Here is a 12,677-nt window from a genome sequence, read left to right as displayed (position 1 = left end):
TGCAAGTATTTTGTTGAGGATTTTTGCATCTATATTCATTAGGGAGATTGGCCGGTAGTTTTCCTTTTTTGTAGCATCTTTGCCTGGTTTTGTTCTTAGATTGATGTTAGCTTCATATAATGAGTTAGGTAGTGTTCCATTTTCTTCAATGTTTTGAAAGAGTTTGAGTAAGATTGGTGTCAGTTCTTTCTGGAAAGTTTGGTAGAATTCCCCCGTGAAGCCATCTGGCCCTGGGCATTTATTTGTGGGAAGATTTTTGATGACTGATTGGATCTCTTTGCTTGTGATGGGTTGGTTGAGGTCTTCTATTTCTTCTCTGGTCAGTCTAGGTTGTTCATATGTTTCCAGGAAATTGTCCATTTCTTCTACATTATCCAGTTTGTTGCCATACAGTTGTTCATAGTATCCTCTTATAATTTTTTTAATTTCTTCAGGATCTGCAGTTATGTCACCTTTTTCATTCATTATTTTGTTTATATGGGTCTTCTCTGTTTTTGATTTTCTCAGTCTAGCCAGGGGCTTGTCAATCTTGTTGATCTTCTCAAAGAACCAACTTTGGTGATATTTATCCTCTCTATTGTTTTTTTTGTTCTCTATGTCATTTATTTCTGCTTTAATCCTTGTCATTTCTTTTCTTCTCCTTGGTTTAGGATTGGTTTGCTGTTCATTTTCTAGCTTCTTCAGTTGATCCATTAGTTCTTTGATTTTGGCTCTTTCTTCCTTTTTAATATATGCGTTTAGTGCTATAAATTTCCCCCTTAGCACTGCTTTTGCTGCATCCCATAGGTTTTGGTATGTTGTGTTCTCATTTTCATTCATCTCTATATATTTAGCAATTTCTCTTGCTATTTCTTCTTTAACCCACTGATTGTTTAGGAGTGTGTTGTTTAACCTCCAGGTATTTGTGAATTATCTAAGTCTCTGATGGTTATTGACTTCTAATTGTATTCCATTGTGGTCGGAGAATGTGCTTTGAATAATTTCAATCTTTTTAAATTTATCGAGGCTTGTTTTATGTCCCAGCATATGATCTATTCTGGAGAAAGTTCCATGAGCACTAGAAAGGTATGTGTATCCTGGTGATTTGGGATGTAATGTCCTGTATATGTCTGTTAAATCTAATTCATTTATCAGATTGTTTAGGTTTTCAATTTCCTTATTGGTCTTCTGTCTGGTTGATCTCTCTATAGGAGAGAGTGATGTGTTGAAGTCTCCCACAATTATTGTGGAAACATCAATTGCTTCCTTTAGTTTTGCCAGTGTTTCTCTCATGTATTTTGTGGCACCTTGATTGGGTGCATAGACATTTACTATTGTTATTTCTTCTTGCTGAATTGCCCCTTTTATTAGTATGTAGTGGCCTTCTTTGTCTCTCAAAACATCCCTGCATTTAAAGTCTATTTTATCTGAGATTAATATTGCTACACCTGCTTTCTTTTGGCTGTAGCTTACATGAAATATTTTTTTCCATCCTTTCACTTTCAATTTCTTTGTGTCCCTGTGTCTAAGATGAGTCTCTTGTATGCAACATATTCTGCGAATCTATATCTTTTAATTGGGGAGTTTAATCCATTTACATTCAACGTTACAACCGTGAAGGCATTTCTTGAATCAGCCATCTTATCCTTTGGTTTATGTTTGTCATATTTTTCCCCTCTCTCTATTAATATCCTTTATTGTACCCACACCGAATCTCTTTAGTACTGAACCTTTCTCCAAGTCTCTCTGTCCTTTCTTTGTTTCTCTGTCTGTAGGGCTCCCTTTAGTATCTCCAGTAGGGCAGGTCTCTTGTTAGCAAATTCTCTCAGCATTTGTTTGTCAGTGAAAAATTTAAGCTCTCCCTCAAATTTGAAGGAGAGCTTTGCTGGATAAAGTATTCTTGGCTGGAAATTCCTCTCACTCAGAATTTTAAATATATCGTGCCACTGCCTTCTCACCTCCATGGTGGCTGCTGAGTAGTCACTACTTAGTCTTATGCTGTTTCCTTTGTATGTGGTGAATTGCTTTTCTCTTGCTGCTTTCAGAACTTGCTCCTTCTCTTCTGTGTTTGACAGTGTGATCAGAATATGTCTCAGAGTGGGTTTATTTGGATTTATTCTATTTGGGGTTCGCTGAGCATTTATGATTTGCGTATTTATGTTGTTTAGAAGATTTGGGAAGTTTTCCCCAACAATTTCTTTGAATACTCTTCCTAGACCTTTTCCCTTTTCTTCCCCTTCTGGGACACCAATGAGTCTTATATTCGGACGTTTTATATCATCTGTCATATCCCTGAGGTCCGTTTCGATTTTTTCAATTTTTTTCCCCATTCTTTCTTTTATGCTTTCATTTTCCATTCCGTCATCTTCCAGGTCACTGATTCGTTGTTCAACTTCCTCTAGTCTTGTACTATGAGTGTCCAGAATCTTTTTAATTTGGTCAACAGTTTCTTTAATTTCCATAAGATCATATATTTTTTTATTTAGTCTTGCAGTGTCTTCTTTATGCTCTTCTAGGGTCTTCTTGATATCCTTTGTATCCCATACTATGGTCTCATTGTTCATCTTTAGTTCTTTGAGTAGCTGCTCTAGGTGCTGTGTCTCTTCTGGTCTTTTGATTTGGGTGCTTGGGCTTGGGTTATCCATATCGTCTGGTTTTTTCATATGCTTTATAATTTTCTGTTGTTTTTGGCCTCTTGGCATTTGCTGAACTTGATAGGGTTCTTTTAGGATTTGTAGACCAATTGAAGTCCTTATCTCTAATTTATCAGATCTACAGCTTCGTGGAGTACACTTTCTCTAACTAACCGGCAGGTGGCGTCCACGAGCCACCTGTTCTCCACAAGCCAGTTCTCCCCTGCTTTGCCTTTGTGGTGAGTGGGGGAGTGAGTCTTGTGGGGTCCAATTGGTGTACCAAGCTTGCGTGTGTAGTTGGTGTTACCCGCCCTGTATATGGGGCGTGTTTCTGGGCAGTCAGGGAGGGGGGGTGGCTCTAACAATCAAATCTCCCTGGTGATCCTAGAGTTTTAAAGCTGCTGCAATAGTCTAATCCTTCAGTTCAGTCGTGCCACAGTTTGTCTCTGCTACTGACCCACAAGTCCTTGGTATTGGCCTATGGCTCCTCAGACTTGCAAGTGGGTCCCTCTTCCAGGCCGTGCACCCCCTGGTCCTCTGTTGAGGGATGACTGTGCTATGTCACAGGTGAGTGCCGTCCCCCCAGGGCAGTTCTGGGCTGCTGGGCTGTGTAGGGAGGCTCCCAGTCTGCTGAAATGATGGCTGAATGGGGCTTTGTTAATTCAGACTGCTCCACCTTCCCAACTCTGGGACAATCAGCTGAGGTTGCAGGGAAGGCTAATGTCCACGCCCAGTTTTGTGGTGTGTGCCTGTTATTTGAAGCACTTCCGTCACACTGGGTTGTCTGGGGCAGCTCTGGGCTATGGGGCTGGTGTTCCCTGTCCACCAGATGATGGCTGTGAGCGGACACCCCCCTTTTCTTGGGAAGTTGTGTTGTTTAGTGAATTTTCTCAGCCACTGGATTATCGCCTTTTGTCTCAGAGCTCTCTTAGTTCTGCTCTTGTCTTGACCTGCCCAAATTGCAAGTCTTTGAAGCTTTCTGTATTGGGCTTCTTAGAGTAATTGTTTTAGAAAAAGAAAAAAGGATTAAAAAAAAAAAAAAAAAAAAAAAAGGGCCCTCCTCAGAGATCTAATAGGTTATTGAAAGGCTAAGAGACAAAGCAATTAGGGCCATTAAGGAAAGGTCCACAGGGCAGAGAGATCAGCTTTTCTTCGGGATTTGCATATGAGCCTGAGGGCCTGAGCTCTGCCCTTCCCCTTTCTATGTTCACCAGAACTCCAAAAATCCTCCGCTTTTATTTTGGAGTTTTTCGTGTTGTTTTTTTCTATGTCTGTCTCCTCTCTGCTGGGCTGGCTGCTCTCAGATTCTCTGGTGCCTGGTCTCAGTCTATCTATGGTTGGAGTTTGGATCAGTAGAATGAGTTTCCGATAAGGGCTGCCACTGTAGTTCTCCCTTCTCCTTCCCGGAGCTGACAGCCCCTCCTCCCACGGGACTGAGCCTGGCAGGGAGGGGTGCGGGTCCCCTGGCCAGAAAAACTTACAGATTTCACTGATCTCAGCAGTTCCACGTTTTCATGAGTGTTGTATGAAGTAAGCCCAAAGTCAGATTGCTCTGTGGTGTCCAGTCCATGCAGTTCCTGGCTTTCTACCTACTTTCCTGGAGGAGTAACTAAAACATACAGCTCACCAGTCTGCCATCTTGCCCCTCTCCTCTTGCTTTTTGATATATGCATTTTAGAGCTATAAATTTCCCTTTCAGTACCGCCTTCACTACATCCCAAAGTTTTGATATGTTGTGTTCTCGTTTTTATTTGTCTCTAGATATTTACCTATTTCTCTTCCAATTTCTTCTTTGACCCACTGATTGTTTAGGAGTGTGTTGTTTAACCTGCATATATTTGTGAAAGATCTGGTTCTTTGGTGGTTATTGATTTCTAGTGGCATTCCATTGTGGTTAGAGAATGTGCTTTGAATAATTTCAGTCTTTTAAAATTTATTAAGACTTGTTTTGTGCCCCAGCATATGATCTATTCTGGAGAACATTCCATGGGCACAAGAGAAGAATGTATATCCTGGTACTTTGGGATGTAATGATCGATATATGTTTGTTAAGTCTTATTCATTTATCATATTGTTTAGGTTCTCCAGTTCCTTATTGGTCCTCTGTCTACTTGTTCTATCTTTTGAAGAGATTAGTATGTTGAAGTTTCCCACTATTATTAAAGATGTCTGTTGTTCCCTTCAGTTTAGCCAGTGTTTGACTCATGTATTTTGGAGCTCCTTGATTGGATGCATAAACATGTATGATTGTTATTTCTTCTTGGTGAATTGTCCCTTTTATTAATATATAGTGTCCTTCTTTGTCTCTTATGACATCTTTGCATTTAAAGTCTATTTTGTCCGATATTAGTATAGCTCCCCCAGCTTTCTTTTGGTTGCGGCTTGCGTAGAGTATTGTTTTCCATCCTTTCACTTTGTGCCGCAGGGTCTAAGATGAGTCTCTTCTAAACAGCATATTGATTTGTCATACTTTTTAATCCATTCTACCAGTCTGTATCTTTTAATTGGAGAGTTTAATCCATTCACATTCAAATTTATTACTGTGAAGGGAGCTCTTGAACCAGCCATCTTATCCTTTGGTTTTTAGTTGTTAGATCTATTTTCCCCCTCTCTCTTTTTTTCTTTTATGTTATCCTTACTAATACACTTCAGTTCTGTGCCCTTCTCCAGACTTCTGTCTCTTTTCTTTTTATCTCAGCTGGTAGAGCTCCCTTTAGTATTTCTTGCAGGGCAGATCTCTTGTTAACAAGATCTCTCAGCATTTAATTGTCTGTGAAAATTTTAAACTCGCCTTCAATTTTGAAGGAGAGCTTTGCTGGATAATGAAATTGCTGGATCATAGGATAACTCAATATCTAGTTTTCTGATGAACCGCCGAACTGCCTTCCATAGTGGCTGAACCATTACACAGTCCCACCAGCGATGAATAAAACGTCCAATTTCTCTTCTTTATGTTCTTCTAGAGTCTTGGTTTTCTTTTTGTATCTTTAGCCATCTCATTGAAGTTGTTTTGGATATTTGTTTGTACTACTTTAGCTAATTGCTCCAAATTTTGAGTCTCTTCTGGCTTTTTAATTTGTTCTTTTGGCTTCTCCATAACTATTAGATTCTTCAAGTGCCTTGTGATTTTCTGTTGGCTTTGGAGCATTTGCTTTTGTTGATAAGGTTATTTTGGGAAATGCAGGATTATTTGAGTATTTATATATAATTTGGGAGAGCTACAGCTTACTGGAGCACCGTTTCCCTGTCCTATCAGCAGGTGGCAGTCCCAAGCTAGTCTTTCCGGAACTTGTATGCACTGGGTGGAGTCCCAACCAGCTGGGGAACCAATCAGTGCACCAGTTCTCCGTGTGCACTGGGGACTGCCTGCCCTGGGGCTGCAGCATAGACCCTGAGCAATCCTGCAGGGAGTCTGCTCAAGGGCACTCTCCAGCACAAACATGCCCAGCTCCCTGCCTGCCTGGTGCTGGTGAGCCTCTGGCGTGTTGGAAGGGCGTTGATATGGTGCCCTCTCCTATTCCCGCTTCTTGCTGGTGCATCCCCCCCCAGACTTCCATGGCGGGGAGAGTAAATGCCACCTCCTAGGTTTCCTCACGGGAGCTCCCAGCCATCTGGCTGTGGAGGATCACCTCCCCAGCTAACTGCCAAAGTGGGTTCACGAGAGTGAAGAGCCACTGCTCACTCCCTTGCCTGGAGGTCGTCTCGCAGCTGCTGGCCCTGGGTGGTGAACCCAGTCAAAGAAACTCACCCCGTGTCTCTCTAGGCACAGTCGTTCTGCGGTTTTGTCCACATCCCCTCTACATACTGTGGGGGACCCATTGTGGCTGGTCACACCCTGAAACCACAGTCCCGGGCATCCTCCAGCCCCTCTCTAGTTTGTTTCACAGAGGAGAAGCCCATTCCACCTCACGTACTGTGCCGTCTTCCCAGAAGTCTCATCTAGAGTTATCTTTTAACCACAAGTCTCTTAACTCACCTTGAAAATACCTTTTCATCTTTCTCGAAAGTATTTTATATATATATATATAAAAGGAGAATGTAACTTAGCCTCATGAACATTGCTTGTGTAAAAATTTTATAAGATCCATCTGATTTATTTGTTATATTTGTTTTTTGTTTTTTTTTTCTGTTCTTTCCCTCCTCAGGAGATTTTGGATCAGCTGGAGTCACTCAAGTTAGAAAATCATCATCTTTCTGAAACGGTGATGAAATTGGAATTGGGTTTACACGAGGTATATAAACAGAAACTTAATTTTTTCTACTAGCTAAGCCTTTAAAAAAATCACTTTGTAAATATTGATGTTGTAAAGAGAGAGGTAAGACCAAAACAGTGGAATGATCCTCCTGCAGAAACTTTCTCAAATAAAAGAAAGTCAGTTTAGTGATGGAATGAGCAAAATGTGACTCTCTGCTCCAGTGGTAGGAAGATATTTTTGATATTATGTATGTAATAAAGTGCATGTACAGTTTGTGTTCCTAACAGAGAGAAAGTATGTAAAGGACTTCGTATATAGTGCTTGGCACTTAAGAAGCACACAATTAATGGCTATATGCTATTGTATTTGCAATTGTTTTGTTATTTTAACAGTTGTTACAATTGTTATAGTAATTCTTATATTCACAATATATTTTGATTATAAAGTATATAATCTTTCAAATAATTTAGTTTTACTTGTATTTCTACAAGATATAATTCATTTATTCAAATGTTCTAGAACCTTTTATATTCAAAGCATTGTAGTGGGCATGATGAAAGGCACAAGAATGAATAAGTTAGGATTCTTGGCTTTAGGGTAGGATTCCTATTTAGCAGTAATACTAGTAAGGAGGATAAGAAGTGTATACAAGGTTCTATGAAACCAGAGAGAACATTATTGGTTAACAGTGTGTTATAAACAATGTAGATGGTCTTTTGAATATTTCATTATAAAATTTTCATAATTTCCATAATAACCCATCTATTCTGACCCATCTTTTCTTGATTTAGGTCAAATGTCTGAAGATTAGAAAATTTGTTTATCTGTACTTCCACAGAGTATATGCCTCCAAAAAGATGTATAGTTACACAGAGCCCCTGTTTGCTCCCAAGTAGTTCTAATTTCATGATCTTGGATAAGATTTATTTTATTTTGTGTATATTTTGGTTAACAGGTATATTTTAAGATTTGTTAGGCAAATTCTGTTAGTCAAACCACTCTTGACCAGCTTAGTTTCCAAAGATTCTTTACAGAAAAGACCAACTAAACATCATATTAAACTCCAAAGAAGATTACCATAATTTTACAGAATGTTAATGAAAATATTTTGTCATCAGAAAAAAATGATCCACAGGCTACCTACCTTTTTTTCAAGGATAATCTAGAATTGAAGATCAATACAATTTCTGATCACAGAACTAAGACCAGATTAGAGTAGTGATTCCCACTTTATGCTTGAATGCTGCTTTACATGGCCTCATTTGTTTCACATACAAGGGTAGGTGTCAAACATCTGTAAAAGTCTTTAAGATAAGAGAGTGTTTGTGTCAAAATCTTCCCTGCCAACCAGAATTCCTTTTCAGAACGTTTGGTTCAAATTTCTTCCCTTGAGCTAGAGCTCTTGGTTTTCTTCCACAGGTATTCTAGGACTTCTTGAAGAAGAAGTACCTGTGGCTGCTTTTTCTCTCTTTTTCCCTGTTTCAGAGTCTCAGTGGTAGCTTTTCTCCGTTCTGGTTCCATCCTTCCTCCAGCTCCTTGTATATTCAACACATCAGGGAGCCCATTGTGTTTCTAACTTTCCATTCCCATTTACTTTGAGAAACAGAGCCCTTTTTCTCTTGTTTGTTACTTGTCTATTAGTCTTAAGAGGGCTAAAAATGAATCTTCACTTTATCCAAAGTAAAGTCATAGATTAGGCACAACTGTGGTATTATAGATCACAGATATTCTTGTGCAAATTAAGTGACTCTGGTATTCTTTTTTATTAGGCAAAAGAGATTTCTCTAGCAGACCTCCAGGAGAATTATATTGAGGCATTAAATAAATTAGTTTCTGAAAATCAGCAACTACAGAAAGAGTTGATGGATACCAAATCTAAGCTGGAGATTTCTACTCAAACGTGCCCCCCAAAATGTGACGGGATCTTTAAATCGGCACACAGCAGAGCAGCAGAGTTCAAGAATACAGAGTTCAAGTAAAATTTCTTAAAGCTTATTTAAAATGTGTATTATTGTAACATAGTTCTCATTTCTTTGAGAATAATTTCTGACTTAACAGAAATTGAGTCTTCCTCAGAGGACTCTTTAGGTTTAATTCTGAGGTACCATAAACACAAGTAAAGCTATTGTCAGATTTTTGAAAATGAGGAGTTTGTATAACACTTTTATTAAAGCTTTAGTTTTATACACTCTTCATTCCCCTGAGCCTTTTCATGTTGACACCTGTCTTCCTGATCCTACTTCTCCCCATAAGAAGTCAAATTTGGCTTTTTATAAAAAGCTTCCTTTGTATTTTTTGGTCGGTTAAATGTAGGCTGTTACCATAAGGAATGAGCATTCAATGAAAAAAACCTCTAGCCTCAGCTCTCCCTGTTTGGCTGCAGGTTTTCAAACAGGAGCCTCTGCTGACACCTTCACCCCCACTCCCAGATGCAGTGAGGTGCCCTTCTTATGTGCTGCCGTGTGCAGCATTCCTCATGTCCTAGCATTATTGCTTGAGTGCTCTGGCAGCTTGTTTGCCTTCCTTGTTATACTATAAGTGCTATAAGGACAGGGGCCTGGCAGTGGGGACCGGACATTGGGGGCTTAGATGAATGAAAGAACACCTGGTCTGAGTGGGCTGCTCATTTCGTAAATTATGGCCTTACTAGTACGCTAGCCCGTTGGTTAATTTTTTTTTTATTATTCATTTTATTGAGATATATTCACATACCACGCAGTCCTACAAAACAAAGTGTGCATTCAGTTGTTTACAGTACCATTATATAGTTGTGCATTCATCACCAAAATTAATTTTTGACATTTTCATTACCACACACACAAAAATAATAAGAATAAAAATTAAAGTGAAAAAGAACAATTAAAGTAAAAAAGAACACCGGGTGCCTTTTTTTTTTCCTTCCCCCATTTTTCTACTCATCCATCCATAAACTTAGACAAAGGGGAGTGTGGTCCATATGGCTTTCCCAATCACATTGTCACCTCTCATAAGCTACATTTTTATACAGTCGTCTTCAAGATTCATGGGTTCTGGGTTGTAGTTTGATGGTTTCAAGTATTTACTGTTAGCTATTCCAATTCATTAGAACCTAAAAAGAGTTGTCTATATTGTGTATAAGAGTGCCCACCAGAGTGACCTCTTGGCTCCTTTTGGAATCTCTCTGCCACTGAAGCTTATTTCATTTCCTTTCATATCCCCCTTTTGGTCAAGAAGATGTTCTCCATCCCACGATGGCAGGTCTAGATTCCTCCCCGGGAGTCATATTCCACATTGCCAGGGAGATTCACTCCCCTGGGTGTCTGATCCCACGTAGTGGGGAGGGCAGTGATTTCACCTGCCAAGTTGGCTTGGATAGAAAGAGAGGGCCACATCTGAGCAACAAAAAGGCATTCAGGAGAAGGCTCTTAGGCACAATTATAGGGAGGCCTAGCCTCTCCTTTGCAGCAACAGTCTTCCCAAGGGCAGGTCCTGTGGTAGAATGCTTGTCCTGTGGTAGAGGGCTCAACCAATCAAACCACCAGTCCCCTATGTAGCCATCGAGGTGGGGAAGCCCAACACCCCTGCATTCTCCGCCAGCTCCTCAAGGGGGCTCTGCATATTTTTTTCATTTTTTTTTTAATTAACTTTTTTTCTTTAAATCAACTGTTTCAAAAAAAATAAAAAAAAACCATACAATTAAAAAAATACAAACATTTCAAACAACGTTGGTTAATTTTTAAGTGAACTTCCTACAATATTTTTGTTAGAAAAGAGCAAAGTACTTAAAATTTTTGAATTGTTTTGTTTTCTAATCTGTTATCCAGGCCCACCCATGGCGAACGCAGACATGATGGAATAAAGACTGAGCACTACAAAGCAGGTCTTCAGTCTCCAAGAAAAGGAGTGTCAGATAGCATAGACCCTATCTCCAGGGTTCTTAGCCCCCTGACTCCTCACATCAGCCCTTGCAGCTCCACCATCTCTTTGCCTTCTAACTTTATGTGTAAAACTGACTCTTTGCCTTCAATGTTAGATGCAAATGAAGCCAATTTTTCTGAGACTATGTCTGACAGTGTAAATGACCAAGAAGAGTTAATATCTTTGGTATGAAAAACTTTCTGATTTTACTAGTTTATTGAGTTTATGTAGTTTGATTTTTTTAGGTTTTTTGTTTTTTTGTGGAAGAGAAGTGTGATTTTTTCCAATACTTTTTTTTTCTTATTGGTTGTCTGTCATAACTACCTGTTATTATTCTCACATATTTTAGTCTAATGGTTTTTGTGAAGACACATTCCGCCAAGGTTACATTTTGAAATACATCCTGGTTCTGAAATAAAACTTATAGGTTTTTGGTTGTCTTTGACCCTAATTGGAAATATCCCTCCTGCCTTTTTCAGAGAGGATCAATTTTATACTGGAAGGTTGGTTTAAGGAATATCTCTGGATGCCAAGATAGTCCTGAGGCATAGGCAGTGGCAAAGCAAAAAAAGGAATTGTTGGAAAGGAAAAAGGGGGTGGATGAAGGTAGAGGAAGGAGGAACTTTTGAAGTGTCTAGAATATGCACGATGGTGGCCCTGACAGCTGAGCATGCCTTCTGATGCTGCGCTAGCCCCTTGTTCCTGCAACTACTGTGCAGACTCTAGCATCCTTGTCCCTTTTGTACTGAAATACTTGCCCTCAAGTCATTTATTTCCTATCACCGGTTATGGCCTTGTACCTGTGTGAATTCAGCATTTTTGCCTTTTCAGTATGCCAATAAGTCCATGGAAAATTTTCTTTTAGTTTACAAAATAAGGGGTATACAAGTTCCTTATCTATAATTCTGAAATCCAAAAAGACTCTGAAAACTAGATTTTCTTAAGTTTGGCAGCAGAACTTACTTGGCATCAACACCTGATCTGAAATGAACTAATGTGATAATATGTATGAATTATATTTATCCCTCTCAGTGTGACTGTTGATGCATTTTGCTTCAGAAATATCAAGGTGTTTGTTTATGGGATGCTACTTGGATAATATATGATCTGTGTCCTATATTACCTTTCTAAAATCTGAACATGTCAAATCAGAATGACTTAAATGAGAAAGAAAAGGATCTGTGTTAAATTTTCAGAACTTACTGATATTTTACCATTATTGTCATGAGGATGAAAACAAATTTATCTTCAGAGGAAAAGCTATTTTTAAAAAGTGCCTTTTAATATTACTAGTTAGGAAATATCATGAATGGTTTTCTTAGAAATATAATATTCTACTTACTTATACATGTCAAAATATGTTTCTCTTCTAGTGTCCCTTGCCTATGTCTCCCCTTGGTACAATAGCTACAAGATTTTTAGAAGAGGAGGAACTGAGGTCTCTCCATATTCTAGAGCGCCTGGATGCCCACATTGAAGAACTAAAAAGGGAGAGTGAAAAGACAGTGAAACAGTTCACAGCCAGCCTTTAGGTAACCTTTTAAAAATCACAAACTTGGATATAAGAATAAACACCAAAGAGTTACTGTCATCTGATGTAGCAGCTCTTTAAAAACATGTACATATAAAAATTAAAAAGATGCTTCATACTAATGCAGTTGTGAAGAAATGTGAAAAATTGATAGGCATTTTCACTGCACTAGTTTTAACGAACTCCTTCCAACAGTAACTTGTGAAATAAACCATTTTGCTAGATCTTTTCCTCATATTATTATTATCATAAAATGATACTCTTGCTGACTTAAATGTGAATGTCTATATACTAATTAAGGATTTTATGATACACGTTGAAAATAAAGTAATTACAGAGAGACTTCCTCTAAGAGAAGTATGTAGTGGAAGCATAGTTTTAAGAATCAGACTGATCTAGATTTATATACTGGTTTTTCCACTAAGCATGTGAAATTGGGTT

General features: G+C 38.8%; 1 protein-coding gene across 9 annotated transcripts in view; it reads left to right on the top strand.

The window, feature by feature from the left end:
• Positions 1-12,460, top strand: part of CEP63 (centrosomal protein 63) — a 121,863-nt gene extending 109,403 nt beyond the window's left edge. For 6 of the 9 annotated variants that reach the window (XM_037844599.1, XM_037844609.1, XM_037844605.1 and 3 more), the window contains 4 exons: positions 6,758-6,844; positions 8,578-8,783; positions 10,612-10,891; positions 12,079-12,460. In XM_037844599.1, coding sequence (XP_037700527.1) covers positions 6,758-6,844; positions 8,578-8,783; positions 10,612-10,891; positions 12,079-12,237 — 732 coding nt within the window. In that variant the 3' untranslated portion in view covers positions 12,238-12,460. The remainder of the gene's footprint in view (positions 1-6,757; positions 6,845-8,577; positions 8,784-10,611; positions 10,892-12,078) is intronic. The other 3 variants (XM_037844617.1, XM_037844619.1, XM_037844614.1) reach the window with 2 other exon arrangements.
• Positions 12,461-12,677: the final 217 nt, after the last annotated feature.

The sequence above is a fragment of the Choloepus didactylus genome, chromosome 1 (assembly GCF_015220235.1).
Source record: "Choloepus didactylus isolate mChoDid1 chromosome 1, mChoDid1.pri, whole genome shotgun sequence".
Classification (NCBI taxonomy): Eukaryota; Metazoa; Chordata; class Mammalia; order Pilosa; family Megalonychidae; genus Choloepus; species Choloepus didactylus.
This window is presented reverse-complemented; position numbering and strand designations above follow the sequence as displayed.